Here is an 18,427-nt window from a genome sequence, read left to right on the forward strand (position 1 = left end):
GGGTGGTTGTGGCGGTAGAGGGATTAGGCCATGATAGGTAAAAAGTACAGGGTTTCTTTTCGGGGTGATGAATATGTTCTAAAATCGATTATAGAGATGGTATACAACTCTGAATATACCTAAAAGCCACTGAATTGTACAGTTGAAATACGTGAATCATATACGTGAATTTATCCTGATTAAATTATTACCAAATCAGGGAACACATGAGAGTTTGCACACATTCAAGCTATACTTGCTGAAAGTAAAGTGCTGGTGGGATATCCAGGAGCAGATGTTGAGCAGCTCAGAAGTGAGGCTGGGACTGGAGATATGGCACCATAAATAATTAGTAGAAATGACTCACTTGATGGAAAGCAAGATATCCTATTCATTTAGTCCAATTTATTAAACACAGTAGTTCAAGGGAAGGTTTTAAGCAGGACACCTTAAACATTTTCATAGCACAGAGTTGTCAGAGGTTAACACAAGTGAGGACGGACTGTTTCTCTGGCATTCAAGACAACAGTTATTGAGACTGGCTGCTATTCCTCCTAAACCTAAATTTCAGCTTTAATGGTCTTTACTTCCCATGTTTTACTTTAAGTGGCTATGGTAATGTTCCTTAAGTAATTTGGAGACTATTTTGGGATAAAAGTTGAAATTGAAGATACTATCAATTTCAAATTTTGTACACCCGACATGGGGCTTGAACTTACAGCCCCAAGAGCAAGAGTTGCATGCTTTAGCAACTGAGCCAGCCAGGTGTCCATAAAATAAATATCTTCGGTAAGATTTATAATCTGAATTTAGAATTAGTTCATTTCCTAACTGAAGAAATTAAATCAAGCCATAAAACTTGACTGGCCATATAAGTTACCAGTTATTCTGCTTTACTCTCTATTTTATAATTGCCACATCCCAACCTGGCCCATCCCCAGCGTTACTTAGTGGTATGAAGTACAAATAAACAGGAATTTCATGCTAAGAATGACAGTTGAAAGGAAGAAAAAAGATCAAATGATTTCATCAACTGTTCTAATGATTAGATATCCCTTATTTGGCATTAGTAGATGTGGTTTCAAAATCCTGAGAAAGAGGTACTGTGATAATTTTATATGTCAGCTTAGCTAAGGGAAACCCAGATAGCCAGTAAAACATTATTTCTTGGTGTGTCTGTGAGGGCATTTCCAGAAGAGATTAGTGTCTGAATCAGTAGGCCCTTACCAAATAGGTGGGTATCATACAATATGTTCATAGCCCAAATAGAACAAAAAGGTGGAGGAAGAGCAAATTTGCTCTACCAGATCTGGGATATCCACCTCCTCCAGTCCTCAGACATTGGAGCTCCTGGTTCTTGGGTCTTCAGACTCTGGGATTTACACCAGTGGCCTCCCACGCTTCAGGTTTTCAACCTTGGACTTCAAGTTACATGAGCTCCCCTGATTCTCAGACCTTCCGACTCCTTCGCTTCCATAACCACATAAGTCAATTCCTGTAACAATCTCATATATATAGTTCTGATATATATGGTTCTTTTGGTTCTGATTCTCTGGAGAATTCTATGTAGGTTCTCACAAATTATAAAAGATAAAGGATTCTGTTTGCTCTTTTAATAAATTAAAATCACTTTTTTTCAGTGTCAAGGAAGTAATTAACATAATGTAGTTTATGAGGTAGCAAGTAAATTCTTTACACATGTGGCCCAGTATTTCATTTGGTAGGTTTAAGTTCTGACCTTACACTATGAAAATTCCAAGTTTGTGTTTGAATACAGACTAAAAGAATAAGAATGAAATGATCAACAGTATGTCTGTTTCAGTTTTTATTAATAAAACACAAAACTAAAGGCAACTGCTTTGTTCTTACATCTGGTCTGACCGTACACTGGAGAAGTGATTCTTTATGAGGAATTAACTTGCAGTATACAGACAGGTTCCATCAAAAGTGGGATACTGCAATATCTAATAAGGTTAGGTAAATGAAATTAAAAGGAGAACAAATTAAATATTAAAAATCACAGAAATCTTCCCCTCAACTATCAGGGGCTTCCTGTAACAGTCTTCAATGTGTTTATCAAGATCAATCATATTGCACCACACCCAAAGGAAAAAACTGAGGGAACTCATGAGTAATTTTCACAGCTTCATTGTAAAGTCCAAGATCTGAAAAAAACAAACAAACAAAAAAAACCACAACATTTTGTCAAACATTTAATCTACAATGGAAAGATGTAGCATCATTTATTATGTAAAAGCTTTCTACCTCTTTCTCTTTTATAGAGATCAACTTATTTTCACAATCTGTCTTCTAAAATAGATAGGGATCATCACAGCTATTTACCTGTGGCTCTAAAAAATAAAAGACATGGGCAATAGGCAACTATTCATTTTAATATCCATTGTACAGGCAGTTCTTGGCTGGTTTTAGGTGTTATGCATTATTTGATGCTTTTGATACATATGATAAAAAGAACTATTAACATTATTTTTGTTTGCCATGTTTTAAGTTTCTCTTCCCACAAATACTAATCTTTAATTAGTTTCCTGCATATACAAGCATTACTTAAAAGGGGGCCAAAATGTTCTCTCATTTTCCTTTGGGATCAGAAAATTCTATAGTAACTGAAAGATGGCAGGACTGAGACTCAAGACCAAGACATCTCAAGTTAAGAAAACTGTTTTCCTCCTAATTACATGAAAGTATTTAATACAGAATGCTTTATTTACCAAAAGGATGGTTATCTTCTTTAAACTGGACATATGATGCACACATAATGGTTGCCTTGGCTGTTACTCTTCCAACTACTTCCACAATTCCAGAGATTTCTTCATCAAGCTAACACAAAGGACAAATTGTCAAATTGGTGTTGTCATATTTCTAGTTGGTAACTTGGAAAATTGTTACAGTTTACTAATCTTTCATTTCATGTAACAAAATCAGCTTAAAATTTACCAATGCAAAAACTGAACTGTAAGTTGTTAAAAATGTTTGAGTACTTAATGTCAGTCAGCATGTCAAGTTCTATTACCTTTAGCAGTACCTTCAGGTCCAAAGATCCAGTTAAATGTTTAAGTTGAAGACAAAATCACTTAAGGATAATGAGAATGTCTAGGATTTCTACAAGGAGTAATTTGTTTAAAAAGACCCATTGAAAGGAACTTTCTATTTTCTTATCTTGTGCAGTGTATTCTGTATATATTAACCAAACAACACATGGATTTATCTTCATTAAAAAAAATTTTTTGGAGTACAATAAATGTAAAATGTAAAAACAAGTGATAACTAAAAGTACACTTAAACAAAAACAGAAAATAGAATTTTAAAAATGTTAAGCTCTTGAAAGAAAAAAATGATTTAAAAGGTTTTTTTTTTTTAATGTGATTTTTTTGGTCTTTTATAGGAATAGGAAATGTCACCCAGTTAAGGGATGTATTAAAAAATCATGGAGCCCAAGGGGCGCCTGGGTGGCTTAGTCATTAAGCGGCTGTCTTCAGCTCAGGTCATGACCCCAGAGCCCTGGGATCAAGTCCCACATCAGGCTTCCTGCTCTGCGGGAAGCCTGCTTCTCCCTCTCCCACTTTCCCTGCTTGTATTCCCCCTCTCACTGTGTCTCTCTCTGTCAAATAAATAAATAAAGTCTTAAAAAAAAAAAATCAGCCCAAAAAATCATTGGTTAGAAATGTAAAGGGATATATAATGTAAGAAGAGGACAAAAATTTAATTTTTAGAGCAGGTAAGTTTTATGAGGTGGTCCTTTATATCCACTCCAAGAATCAGAAACATCAGCAAGATGAATTAACTACAAGAGTCTTAGAATTAATACTTGGGGGCGCCTGGGTGGCTCAGTGGGTTAGGCCACTGCCTTCGGCTCAGGTCATGATCTCAGGGTCCTGGGATCGAGCCCCGCATCGGACTCTCTGCTCAGCAGGGAGCCTGCTTCCTCCTCTCTCTCTGCCTGCCTCTCTGCCTGCTTGTGATCTCTCTCTGTCAAATAAATAAATAAAATATTAAAAAAAAAAAAAAAAGAATTAATACTTGAACATACGGGCTCCATCAACTCAATAGTTCCATTTTTTCCTTCTCCATCTGAAAGAATAAACATTTTTCCAGTGGGATGAATCTAAAAAAGAAGCACGGGATTAAAAAAAACAAAAACATAAACAAAACAAACTTTAAAATCTCATTAAAATAAAAATATAAGTTTGAAAATGAGATTGATCCAAACTTACTTAGTCAATGCACACAAAGCAATTTGTTTTTGAACAATTTGGTTCAGATTATAATCTTGTGTTAACCGCAGCTGGTCAAACAACACCTAGTTAAACTTGAATTTCAGATAAACAGTACTTTTTAGTACAAATATGTCCTGTATTTTTATTTAGTAATCTGGCAGCCCTGCCCTAACAACAAATTAAAGGGGGTTCATAATGTCTAAAAGTGAGATCTACTAGCACTCATGATTTAAATAGTAGGTATTCCACCAGAGAGTCTGTTTTAAAAATTAAGTTTGATGGGGACACACCTGTTTGGCTCAGTGCTGGAGCGTACCACTCCTGACCTCGGGATTGTGAGTTTGAGCCCTACCTTGGGGGTAAAGAGGTTTTTTTAAAAAAAAAAAATAATAATAAATAATAAGCATGATGAAGTTAACAGAACTGGTTGCCAGAAGATTTGGGCTCTACTACTGAGCTGTAAAGACTGCATTCAGGTCTGGATGAAAGTCAGCTTTGCTACTTGCTGTGGCCTTGAGCAGTTAACCATACACCACTCCTACCCAATTTGCCTACTCTGAAGTCAAGTAACACCTATTCAACGAAGAGGACGAGTGGCTGAAATGAACTACTAAGGCTTTATAATAGTTTTTTTGTTTTTTTCCCCCTCAGCTTTCCCGGTTCACTGACTCCGAAACTTTGGGGCTGCTTCTCATCAGTAGGGTGCAGACGCTGCACTCTATAACACGAGGATGAGAACACAGACTGCTATGGAATCTGGAAGGGACAACTGAAGAATGTTTATGACGAAGTGACTAAAGAGAAAGCGAAGTTTGAGAAAAGAAAATTGCATTAGAAAGAAACTAGAAAAACAGAATAGTTGCCAAGTCTGGCTAAGCTAAAAAATCAGGAGGTAAATGTGTGAGTCAGGTCTACAATTTTCTTTTTGTAAATACAAAAAGGGACGCTAGAATTTAGAACCTAGCGTATTCGAAAACGTCACGATTCCGCGCCATAAAAGTGGCGCCAAAATGGGCTGCAGTGGCTAAAAAGTGCGCAGAACGTCCGCTCGTGTAAAACGAAGCAACTGGGAGCGCAGTGTTGCTCTAAGGCCTGTTCCTCCTCCACCCCACCTTTCCACCCTGAGGCTGCGGCCCTGGCGGTCACGGGGTCCCTCCACCCGGCTACAAAGCAGGGGGCCCAGAGCAGCCACGGCGCGCACCTTTTCCAACCTTCCTACGAAGCAAACCGGCCGGTCGATGAACTGAGCTAGCATGCTGGCGTTGACGCGCGACCTGGGCAACTCCATGACATCCACCATGGTCGCGGTGCGAGACCTGCGGCCGGCAGGAAACAGACGACTGAAATTCTGCGCCCCACGGCGTCTATGGGGCAGAAGATGCCGGCACCAATCAGCGGAGCCCCGCTCTCTCACTCCACCAATCAAAAGCTCGGAAATCTCGATCGAAATCGCGCAGTCCCCAGAAATGGACGAAGCAGGGAGGGCTGTTTCCGGAAGTGGGGATCGGCTGCTTAGTGACGCATGGCGTCCCGGAAGTTGCCCACGTCCTCCGTGGAGCGGGCAGTGGAGGCGGGGCTTTGATGGGGCGGGGCAGTGGCTGCCTCCCGCGATCTCCGGGCCTCCCCGCCCGACTGGATCCCGGAAGCAGGGTATTGGGCTCCTGTGCGGTAGCAGCGAGGACTGCGGCGCGAGCCTCAGGTACCCCTTCTCGCGGGAGGCGCCGCAACCTTACTGTTTCCTTTTCTCCCCATCGACGGATGCGGAAGAAAGAGGCGGGACTCGGTTCTTGCCCTGTCGCGGCATTTCGGTGCTGCGCACCCGCTTTTCGAGTTTCCCCACCAACCGGCTTCCCGGTTCTGCGTGGGAAGCGCGGGATTTGTGTTGCAGTCGAGGTGTCGGGTGTTTTTGACACCCGCCGTCCTGGAGACGGGAAGTGGGGTCGCCAATGATCTTTCATTGCCCTTGTCAGGCTCCTGCCGCTCGGTGACAGAGGGTCGGTGATTTAACCGCTCAACCTGCGTCACTTACTGTTCTGTTTTCACACCTGTTAGAAGGGTTGATCTGATTATCTCTACGACCCTTTCTAGCCCTCACAACCTGGCCAAGCTAAGGAGGTGGGAGTTTTCTCACCTCCTCCGTGTTAGCGACGAATTGAAGCTTTTGGGAATGGGTAGGGGGAAGGATCACTGAGCTAGGTGAGGAGACGAATTTAAGTAGCTGTTAGATCCTGAGCAGGAGCGCTTTTCCCTGAGACATACTTTGCCTACCAAAAAACGAGGGGGTTCGATGACATGAATGTTTTGTAAGATCCCAGCAAAGTTTTGCCCATGTGATTCACGGACTCGTCTTAACTTCCCAGAACTTACCCTTATTGCTCCCCACGCCCCGGGATAAGGGAGGCATGGAAGATCACCTGTTTCAAGGAGATTTAGGCGGGGGGCGTGGATTCTTGAATCGGTCGCTGGCTCATGTGGTTGTGCATTTGGGGACTTCATCTGCTGGGATTGGTACTGACTTGCCAGAGATATTATGGAATGAGCGGTTAGAAAAATTCCTGCCAACTGCTGCGGAAATTGGAAAAACAACTTTTTATTTGGAAACTGCATCCGTGAATATGCCTAAAGCCCCCGAGTTGTCACCATTCAAATTCGGGTTTTAGCTCGAGTGTCCCAGTTTTATTTCATAGTTGCTTTAAGCAAAGATTCTTTTTGACACTTCAGGCTGCAATTTAAGATAGAAATCTGATGTTCCATAATTAAATGATAGCCTCCCTCAGTGTTTATTTAACTGAATATATTTGTCTTTTAATATCGCTGTCACAAAAACAAATTTAGAGGATTTCATTAGCAGATGTAGAGTGCATGTCGTTTGTTGTATACAAGAATGGTTGTACTGTTGCAAGTCAATAAAGTCTATATTTTTGCGCAAAGCGTTGGCGTTTTTTGCACTTCAGGGTTGCTTTGGAAGACAAGTTGATGTGCATTCTAAAGGGTAGGGTGCATGAATATCTTTAACATCGGCCTTTAAAGTATCAGGTATCAGATGCTAATGTCATTATTTTATTATACTTTAAAGACCACTTTTACATACCAGTTGCCATTAAAAAAAAAACATAAAGATGAACAAGATAGTTTAAAACAGAGTTTTGGATATTTTTTGTGTCATTTAAAATGTATTATGTAATACATTGTCAAGAGAGAAGAGTATACATAGCTAATATGTATTATTTCCAGAGAAATTAAATGAACTCACAAGGGCCTCACATTCAGTTTAAGAAATGGAATTTAGCCAGTTAGTAGTTTGCACTAACTCAGTTAATCTTCCTCTCTGGAGGAGCCACAAATAAACACTATCTTGACATTTTCGTTAAGCACCCTAAGCTTTTCTATATAGTCTAATCACACATGGAGGCATTCTTAAATGGTATGTTTAATTGTGCTGGTTTGGCCTTTTTATAAATGGAATCATACCATATATATCCTCTGACTTGGGTCTTTTGCTTTTGAGATTAATCCATGTTGGCATATGTGGGTGGAGTTCATTCTTTTCACTCTGCTGTTTTGCTGTGTTATTGACTGACATTTTGATTGTTTACTGTTCTTTTCTACTGCATACACGGATGCTGTGAATGTTCTTGTACCTGTTAGTTGGCGCAGTTGTGCAAAGGGATATCAGTAGAATTGCTAGAACATAGGTTGTGCCTCTTCTGCTTTACTAGTAAAACCAAATACGGTTGATCTTTGAACAACATAGGTTTAAACTTCATGGGTCCACTACTGTGCAGATTTTTTCAAAAAATATAGCACAGTACTGTAAATGTATTTTCTCATGACTTTCTTAATATTTTCTTTTTTTCTGGCTTATGTATTGTACAAATATAACATATAATATGTAAAACATACAAAATACATGTTTATCAGTTGTTGATGTCTTCTGGGATGGCTTGCTGTTAATAGTAGGTTAGTAGTAGTTAAGTTTTTTGGGAAGTGGAGAATTATATTTGGATTTTCAACCATGGTGGGTGGGCAGTGTGCACACCCCAAGCCCCACATTTTTCAAAGGTCAACAGTACTGTACTCAAAGTAGTTGTACTGACTTACTCCTTTATCAGAGGTATAGGAGAATTTCAGTTGATCCACATTTTTCGCAACTCTTATTAAAGTTTTTTTACCCCCTGATGGATGTAAAAAGGTTTCATGTTGTGGTCTTAATTTGCTTTCCCTGATTACTGAAAGATTGAACAACTTTTCAAATATTTACTGGCCAGTTGTGTTTGTCATGGGTTTTTTTTTTCCCCCTGTCTTTTTTTCCTTTTTTTCATTGGAAGGAGCTCTTTTAATATGGTTAAAATGTTTTTCCCTTTTGTGTAATATAGTTGAAAAGGTCAATTTAAAAATCTGCTATACGAATCTTTTCTTAAAACAAGCTCTTAAAGACATTATATGTTTAAAATAATAGTTTTGCCTTTCATATTTAAAAATACTCCATCATTTAGAATTGAATTTATATGCACGTTGTCAGGTAGGTATCCAATTTCTTTTGTTTTATTTTCACTGTACTTGTCCCAGAATCATTTACTGACTACATCACCATTTGCAACCAACCTTCGGCGTCACCTAGGTTTTCATATATGTGTGAGTCTGTTCCCGGGCTCCAGGTCTGTTCCATTGATCTGTCTGTTCCTGCACCAGGACCACTCTCTTCAGTACTGTGGCCTTATGATAATTTTTGACTTCTGGGGTACAAGTTTCTCTCTCTCTTGCTATGTTCTTCAGGAATAACTTTCTGATTCTTGTGACTGTGTATAAATTTAGGTTGGTAAGTTCCTTAGAAAACCTTGTTGAGATTTTATCACAATTGAATCGAATCTTTGGATTGATTTCAGCAGTAACATCTTAACAATTACTCTTACTCTTCTTGGCCTGTTTTGGTCTTAACATCCTTCCAAAAAGTTTCATGATTTTCTATACAAAAGTTTCGACTTTTAGATTAGATTTATTCCTAGCTACCTTGTTGTTGTTGCTAGTATAAACGGTATCTTTTTTTTTTTTTAGATTTTTTTTTTTTTAATTTATTTGACAGATCACAAATAGGCAGAGAGGCAGGCAGAGAGAGACAGGAGGAGGAGGCAGGCTCCCTGCTGAGCAGAGAGCCCAATGCAGGACTCGATCCCAGGACCCTGAGATCATGACCTGAGCCAAAGGCAGAGGCTTTAACCACTGAGCCACCCAGGCGCCCCTTAAGTTAAAGATTTTTAACTGATTCTTGCTTGTACACAGAGTGCATTTGACCTTTTTTTCTGGCCATCCTGCTAAACTTATTTCTAGTAATTTTCTATAGGATTCTTTTAGGTTTTCTAGTCATATGTGAATAATTACAGATTTGTTTCTTAGCCATTCTTACATATTATTATTAGTATTATTATTTTGACTTTTTGCCCAGTTTAGAGCTTCTAGTACCATTTGAATAAAAATAGTATATCAGTTAAGATGGCGTTTGACTGCATAAGTAAAAGTATCTTAAATACACAGTCTTAGTTTCACATGTTAAAAAAGTACAGAGGCATGCAGCTCAGCATGCAGCTGTGTGTAGTGTCTCTTAAGTCATCAGGGACCCAGGTTCTTTCTGTCCTTCTCTTCTCTGATTCTAAGTATCTGGCACCATCCTTAAGGTCACCTCATAGGCCAGGATAGGTGCTGAGCACCAGCCATTTAGTCTCCATTCCAGGCAGCAGAGAAGTGGGCAGGCAAAAGAGACTTACCTCCCTTTAAGGAGCCTTCCTGGAAGACCCTCACAACTTGTTCTACTTATTAGGTTAAAGACTTTACCTTGTGTTCCTACTTTGATAATAGTTTTGATTGAGTGGTTATGGATATTTGATCAAAGACATTTTTTTGGTCTTAATTGAGATGATTAAAATAAATATGTTTTCCAGTCTTAAAAGTTTTTTTTTTTTTAAAGATTTTATTTATTTACTTATTTGAGAGAGAGGCAGTGAGAGAGAGCATGAGCGAGGAGAAGGTCAGAGGGAGAAGCAGACTCCCCATGGAGCTGGGAGCCTGATGCGGGACTCGATCCGAGGACTCCGGAATCATGACCTGAGCCGAAAGCAGTTGTCCAACCATCTGAGCCATCCAGGCGTCCCATATATTTTCCAGTCTTGACCCACACTTGCATTCCTCGAGGAAACACAAGTTGGTTATGTTATCTTTTATTACATATTCCTGGATTTGGCTTGCTATTATTTTGTTTAGGATTTTTGCAGTCATGTTCATGAGTGAGATTTACTTGTAGTTTTTCTTTCTTATGTAGTCCTTGTCTGATTCTGGTATTATTAGAGATATAGTGGTCTCATGAAATGAGTTATAGAGTTTCCTTTATTCTCCAGGGTTTTCTGTTAAGCTGGAATTACCTGTTTATTGACCGAATTCATGTGTAAAACATTCTGGGTCTGTACCTATTGCTTTAGGCATCTCCCACAAGTTTTTTTTTTTTTTTTTTAAGATTTTATTTATTTATTTGACAGACAGAGATCACAAGTAGGCAGAGAGGCAGGCAGAGAGAGAGGAAGGGAAGCAGGCTCCCCACGGAGCAGAGAGCCCGACATGGGGCTCAATCCCAAGAACCTGGGACCATGACCGAGCCGAAGGCAGAGGCTTTAACCCACTGAGCCACCCAGGCGCCCCCCGATTTTTTTTTAAAGATGTTATTTATTTATCTGACAGAGATAGAGAGAGTACAAGCAGGGGAAGCAGCAGGGAGAGGAAGCAGGCTTCCCACTGAGCAGAGAGCCCAGATGTGGGGCTCGATCCCAGGACCCAAGGATCATAACCTAAGTCGGAGGCAGATGTTTAACCTAGTGAGCCACCCAGGCGACCCATCTTTTCCCCAATATTTAAAAAAACATTTATTTGTTTATTTTGAGAGAGAGAGCAGGGGGAGGGGCAGAGGGAGATGGAGAGAGAAACCCAAGCAGCCTCTGTGCTGAGCCCACGTGGAACCCCTGTTGGGCCTCGACTTCACAACCCGGAGATCATGACCTGAGCTGAAATCAAGAGTTGGACGCTTTAAGGGACCTGAGCCACCCAGACACCCCTCCTATCTTTATGCTGCTGTCTAGAGTTTTTGTTCTATCTTGATTTCTTGTAACTCCACAAATTTGGAATTATCATTGCTTTATGCAGTTACTATTTGCTCGGAATTATTCACATGTTTATCACTCTCATGTAATTTATTTTTACATTTCATCATTTTTTCTGGTATTATTTTTCCTCTTTTTGAGTTTTTTTTTAGAGAGAATCTTTGGTAACAAACCCCATTGTTTTGTGTTTTTCTGAATTCTTTGTTTATTTCATTCTTGATCTCAAAAGATAGCTTTACCCTCTGTGGAATAGAGTGCTAAATGGACAGTTATTTTCCTCCAAAACTACTTTGATATTATTTTACTCTTTTACTTTGATATTTTACTGTTTTCCTTAAAACTGTGATTATGTTGTAAGCTGTCATGTCTCTTCATCTGCTTGATCCTCAGTTTGTCTTTGGTGTCCTACAGTTTTCCTGTGTACTGTATCCTGATGTGGCTTTCTCTCATTTAGTTTGTTGGCTGATATGTTGTGCTTTATGAATCTGATAATTGTGTCTCTTGGCACTGGGACATTTTCAACCATCATTCCTTTGAACACTGCCTCTCCTATAATCTAGCTCCTTCTGGAACTCAAAAGTAAAAAGGATGTTCTCATGTGCTGTTGACCTCTGTTTTGTAATTCATTGGTTTTGATTCTCTGTGTTGAATTCTGGACAATTTCTTTCATATCTTCCAGTTAACTAATTCTTTATGCAGTAGTGACTCATTTGCTCTATCTAATTTCAATACTGTTTTTTATTTGTTTGTTTCTAGATCTCTTGTTTGGTTCTTTTTACAAATCTTAGTAGTTGTCATTGATATTCTTTTGTCAAAGTTTTAGGTTTACCTTTATTTTTTCAAATAATACAGAATATAAAGTAAATTTGTTTATAATCTAGTTTTGATACCCACAGTCTTTATGGGTCTCATTCTGTATGTTTGGTTTTTTTTTTTTTTATTCTGTTGACTTTTCTTTGCTGTGACTTGTTTCTTCATTTGTATTATAATTTTTGATTATGAATTCACGTATCTTGGAAGATTTTGGTGATTTCTTTGAGATTTAGTTTGAGGATGTGTTTCTTCACAGATTTGTGTTTCCTACTTCCCTAGGTGTTTGAGCCCCAGACTTTGTCCTTCTCCCTGTGGAGCATGCATGGATCATTAAAGCCCAGACTTGTAGTCATTAGGAATTAGCGATGGCCACAGGGAAAGCATTCGCTTTAGTACTTGCATATACGCCTATGGATTTGTTGATTCCTGTCCTTCCTGGCTTGTATAGGATTTCTTTATTCTTTCGTTGGCTTGGGCATACATTAAAAAAAAAAGGTGTATTTATATTTAAGACATTACCACAAATACTCTTCTTCATCCTTCCACACAATCAAAAGCAAATTTAAGCTGGGTTAAAGTGGGCATTCACTGGATAGAATTTCAAAAGATATAAAATGTGGCAAGGAGCATAGTAATGAATTCTGGGTCAGTTGTACTTCTTGGTCATTCCCCTTTGTGTAATTTATGGAAATTTGAGTCAGACTTTGACATATGGTTGACAGAGTTATTGCGTTTTTGTCTTATGTTTCTTTACGTGCATCTTGATGACAAATTGGGAAGGAAGTAAAACAGCCAGCTTTCTTGTTTCATCAGACATCTGAATCAAGTCTTCAGACAGATAGCAATACTGCTTGACTAGACTTAGTAAATTGTTAGCCACTTGCCAATGGTAGTGCTGGTTTTACGCAGGACTCAGCACCATGCTTTGTACCCGCTGGCATGGGAGAGCTGGTAGAGAAGGAGGCTGAGAGGCAGCAACGAGACTGGGTACTTCCTTGAATTTGGAGAAAGTGCCTTGTCTCATTTTGTTTGTCTAGGGCCCAGCAGTGTGCCTGGCCAGTATGTGGCCTTCACAGCATCATGGCGGAATGAATTAAAAAGTCGGCAATTGGGGCCCCTGGGTGGCTCAGTGGGTTAAAGCCTCTTCCTTTGGCTCAGGCCCTGATCCCAGGGTGCTGGGATCGAGCCCCGTATCGGGCTCTCTGCTCAGCTGGGAGCCTGCTTCCTCCTCTCTCTCTGCCTGCCTCTCTGCCTACTTGTGATCCCTGTCGGTCAAATAAATAAAATCTTAAAAAAAAAAAAAAAGTCAGCAATTGAACAAATGACTGATTTTTAGCAGGTTATTTATTTATTTAGTTTAGTTGTGTTTTTTTTTTTTTTTAATAGGCTCCAGGCCCATCATGGGGCTTGAACTCATGACCCTGAGATCAAGAGTCACATGCAGTACAAACTGAGCCAGCCAGGCACTCCATAGCAATTTGCTTTTTGTTTAGAGAGGAAGTAAAGACTTATGATGATACAATTAAGTTGTTCTGAAAGTCAAAAGACCCCTTCCTTTTTGTAAGGAGGTAGGGAGAGAATAGCCCTGTATGTACCAGGCGCTGAGTTCTCACCAGATGGTGAATCTGCTGGCACCTTGATCACAAACTTGCCAGCCTCTAGAATTATGAAATGTAAATCTGTTGTTTTTAAGTTTAAAAAAAAAAGAAAGAAAGTCAAATGATACATACTTTTATAGGCACATTTGGGAGTGATTCCTATTGGAAGTTGAATGTGTGGCTCCTATTATGTGTTAAATATATTTAAGTGAGCAGATAGAGCAATTTGAAGACCTGCACTGAATGTAGTAGTAGTAGTAGTAGTAGTAGTAGTAGTAGTAGTAGTAGTAGTAGTAGTAGTAGTTGTTGTAGTTGTCGTAGTAGTTGTTGTTGTTGTAGTAGTGGTTGTTGTTCATTCTAGCTTTCCCTGTGCTGTAGAGAGTGGTAAAGAGCTGTGACCTTATACCATTCTCTCTTACACAGCATTCTCCCACAGAGCATTATTTAAATATGCCCCAAGATTTTTGTTATGTGAAGAGATGCTTTTTGATAGAATTGTCTGGAGTCTTTTTCAGGATGTTTCTTCGTTTCAGAGGAGCAACATTGAATGCAGTGGGCAGAAATTAGTATTGTATTAGTAGGAACCTATTATTTAAAGCAAAACTTCTATGGTTTGGGGGCACCTGGCTGGCTTAGTTGGTAGATAGAGCATGTGACTCTGGATCTTGGGGTGTGAGTTCGAGCCCCACATTAGGGGTAGAGTTTACTTCAAAAAATCGTTTAAAAAAAACCCTGAAATGGTTGTTGGCAGCAGTTATGTAGAGTTATGTTTGTAGCTTTTCTCAGACATAAAAATATATCATTGGACTTTAGAAGAGTCAGGGTGACACTGAAACTTGACTCTGAATTATGTGCTTGGGCAATGAATGAGATCCAAATGATATAAATTATAAGTGAAATGTGTTTGCAGGCTCTCAAAAGGCAGTAGCTTTATTCTTCTAAATTTCTGTATCTCCCCACACTATTTAGCATCTTTTTTAGGGGAAAAAGAAAATCTATGGTTTTCATGTGTTACTGCATTTAAAAAAAAAAAAAGGGAATTAAGAAAAAACAAAACCTCTTGAAATTGAGATGTCTGCTGACTGGAATGTATCACGTATTAGGGGATTACACCCATCCATAGAGGACCAGGTTATGATGAAGAATTATCCAGCCCCAGGGGCGCCTGGGTGGCTCAGTGGGTTAAGCTTGTGCCTTTGGCTCAGGTCATGATCTCAGGGTCCTGGGATCAAGCCCTGCATCCGGCTCTCTGCTCAGCTGGGAGCCTGCTTCCCCCCCTCCCTCTGCCTGCCTCTCTGCTTACTTGTGATCTCTCTCTCTGTCAAATAAATAAATAAAATCTTTAAAAAAAAAAAAAAAGAATTATCCAGCCCCAAATGTTGAGTAAAAAGCTTGAGAAACCCTGGTTTAATATAAGGGAAGATTTTACCTTCCTTTTTTTTTTTTCTTCACTTTTTTTATCGATTCTAGTTAGTTAACATACAATGCAATACTGGTTTCAGGAGCAGAATTCAGTGGTTCATCTCTTAACATATAGTACCCTGTGCTCATCATCACATGTGCTCTCCTTGTTATAATGAGCATTAGCCAACCCACAGTGATGCCCATCACCCATCTCGCCCATTCTCCACCCACCTCCCTCCATCAACCTTCAGTTTCTTGTCTATTCTTAAGAGTCTCTTACTGTTTCCCTTATGTTCATATATTCATCTGTTTTGTTTCTTAAATTCCACATATGAGTGAAATCATATGGTATTTGTTTTTTTCCGACTAACTTATTTTGCTAGCATAATATACTCTAGCTCTACCCATGCCATTACAAATGGCAAGATTTTATTCTTTTTGATGGGTGAATAATATTCCTTTGTATATCTATACCACATTTTCTTTATCCGTTCATCAGGCAATGGACATTTGGGTTCTTTCCATAGTTTGCTATTGCTATGAACATCAAAGTGCATGTGTCCCTTTGAATCAGTATTTTTGTATTCTTTGGGTAAATACCTAGTAGTGCAGTTGCTGTATCATATGGTAATTCTCTTTTTAACTTTGGAGGAACCTTCTTACTGCTCTCCAGAGTGGCTATAGCACTTTTCACTCCCACCAACAATGCAAGAGGGTTCCCCTTTCTCCACATCCTCGCCAACATCTCTTGTTTCTTGTGTTGTTAATTTTAGCCATCCTGACAGGTATGAGATGGTATCTCATTGTGGTTTCGATATGTATTTCCGTGATGCTGAGTGATGTTGAGTATAGTTTCATGTGTCTTTTAGGTATCTGGATGTCGTTTTTAGAAAAGTGTCTATTCATGTTTTCTGCCTATTTCTTTTTTTTTTTTTTTAAAGATTTTATTTATTTATTTGACAGAGAGAGATCACAAGTAGACAGAGAGGCTTTCTGCCTATTTCTTAACTGGATTATTTGTTTTTAGGGTTTGAGTTTAATAAGTTCTTCGTAGATTTTTGGATACTTTATCAGATATGTCTTTTGCACATATCTTCTCCCATTCCATAGTCTGCCTTTTAGTTTTTTTGATTGTTTCCTTCCCTGTGCAGAAGCCTTTTATCTTGGTGAAGTCCCAATAGTTCATTTTTGCTTCTGTTTCCCCTGCCTCTGGCGACATGTCTAGTAAGAAGTTGCTGTCGCTGAGGTCAAAGAGGTTTCTGTCCATGCCCTTCTCTAGGATTTTGGTGGTTTCTGTCTCACATTTAAGTCTTTCATCCATTTTGAATTTATTTTTGTGTATGGTGTAAGAAAGTGGTCCAGTTTCTTTCTTTTGCATGTTGCTGTCCAGTTTTCCCAGTACCATTTTTTTTTTAAAGATTTTATTTGTTTATTTGACAGAGAGAGAGAGAGAGATCACAAGTAGGCAGAGAGGCAGGCAGAGGGAGTGGGGGAAGTAGGCTCCCCTCTGAGCAGAGAGCCCGATGCGGGGCCTGATCCCAAGACTCTGAGATCATGACCTGAGCCAAAGGCAGAGGCTTAACCCACTGAGCCGCCCAGGCACCACCATCCCAGTACCACTTTTTGAAGAGACTGTCTTTTTTCCCATGGAATATTCTTTCCTGCTTTGTTGAAAATTAGTTGACCATATAGTTGTGGGTCCATTTCTAGGTTTTCTATTCTGTTCCATTGATCTATATGTCTATTTTTTTACATACTTTTTTTTTTTAAAGTACTTTCTTATGCAGATTTCTTTCTTGCTTGCTTTTTTTTTTTTTTTTAAAGATTTTATTTATTTGACAGAGAGAGAGAGAGATCACAAGTAGGCAGAGAGGCAGGCAGAGAGATAGAGGGAAGCAGGCTCCCGGCTGAGCAGAGAGCCGGATGCGGGGCTCGATCCCAGGACCCTGAGATCATGACCCGAGCCGAAGGCAGAGGCTTTAACCCACTGAGCCACCCAGGCGCCCCTTACATACTTTTTTAACAGGTTTTATTTATTTCTGTATTTGATAGAGTGAGTGAGAGCGCACAAGAAGGGGGAGCGGCCTCCCCACTGAGCAGAGAGCCCGATGTGGGGCTCGATCCCAGGACCCTGGGATCATGACCTGAGCTAAAGGCAGATGTTTAATCAACCGAGCCACCCAGGCGCCCCATCTATGCACCTCTTTTTTGTGCCAGTACCATAATGTCTTGTCTTGATGGGGGCGCCTTGGTGGCTCAGTGGGCCTTCGGCTCAGGTCATGATCCCACGGTCCTGGGGTCAAGCCCCGCATCGGGCTCTCTTCTCAGCGGGGAGCCTTCTCCCCCGCCCCCCGCCCCCGTTTGCCTCTCTGCCTACTTCTGATCTCTGTCAAATAAATAAATAAAATCTTTAAAAAAAAATAATGTCTTGATGACTACAGCTTTGCAATACAGTTTAAAGTCCAGAGTCATGATACATCCAGCTTTGTTTTTCTTTTTCAGGGTTGCTTTGGCTATTCAGGATCTTTTATGGTTCCTTATAAATTTTAGGATTTGTTCTAACTCTGACAAAAATGCTGTTGTAGAGATTGCAATAAATATTAAAATGCTTTGGGTAGTATAGACATTTTAACATTTGTTCCTCTAATCCATGAGCGTGGAACATTTTTCCATTTCTATGTGTCCTCTTCAATTTCTTTCTTAAGTGTTCTATAGTTTTCAGCATACAGATCTTTTACCCATTTCATTAGGTTTATTCCTAGGTATCTTGTGGGTTTTGGTGCAATTGTAAATGGGATCAGTACCTTGATTTAATTTTCTGTTGCTTCATTATTGATGTATAGAAATGCAACAAATTTCTGTATGTTGATTTTATATCCTGGAACTTTGCTGAATTCATGTATTAGTTCCAGCAATTTTTTGGTGGAGTCATTGGGTTTTCTGCATAGAGCATCATGTCTGCAAATAGTGGAAATTTGACGTCTTCCTTGCCAATTTGGATTCCTTTTATTTCTTTTTATTGTCTGATTGCTGAGACTAAGACATCTAGTAATGTGTTAAATAGTAATTGTGAGAGTGGATATCCATGTCTTGTTCCCAACTCTAGAAGAAAAGCTCTCAGGTTTTTTTCCGTTGAGAATAATCTTAGCTGTGGGTCTTTTGTATATGGCCTTTATGAAGTAGAGGTATGTTCCCTCTATGCCTACTTCGTTGAGGGTTTTTATCAAGAAATGCTGTTTTGTCAGATGCTTTTTCT

General features: G+C 39.5%; 2 protein-coding genes across 3 annotated transcripts in view; one reads left to right on the top strand and one right to left on the bottom strand.

Annotated features, from left to right (window-relative positions):
- Positions 1 to 1,791: 1,791 nt before the first annotated feature.
- On the bottom strand, positions 1,792 to 5,552 carry RPA3 (replication protein A3). The gene is made up of 4 exons (XM_047694839.1): positions 5,416 to 5,552; positions 4,028 to 4,102; positions 2,709 to 2,817; positions 1,792 to 2,144 (listed from the first exon to the last, which is right to left on the bottom strand). The coding sequence occupies exons 1-4, from the start codon at positions 5,512 to 5,514 to the stop codon at positions 2,062 to 2,064; spliced, it is 366 nt and encodes a 121-aa protein (XP_047550795.1). The 5' UTR covers positions 5,515 to 5,552; the 3' UTR covers positions 1,792 to 2,061.
- UMAD1 (UBAP1-MVB12-associated (UMA) domain containing 1) overlaps positions 5,468 to 18,427 on the top strand; it is a 221,059-nt gene continuing 208,099 nt past the window's right edge. For both annotated transcript variants that reach the window (XM_047694838.1, XM_047694837.1), the window contains exon 1: positions 5,468 to 5,912. In XM_047694838.1, the coding sequence (XP_047550794.1) occupies positions 5,468 to 5,912 (445 nt within the window). The remainder of the gene's footprint in view (positions 5,913 to 18,427) is intronic.

The sequence above is a fragment of the Lutra lutra genome, chromosome 11 (assembly GCF_902655055.1).
Source record: "Lutra lutra chromosome 11, mLutLut1.2, whole genome shotgun sequence".
NCBI lineage: Eukaryota > Metazoa > Chordata > Mammalia > Carnivora > Mustelidae > Lutra > Lutra lutra.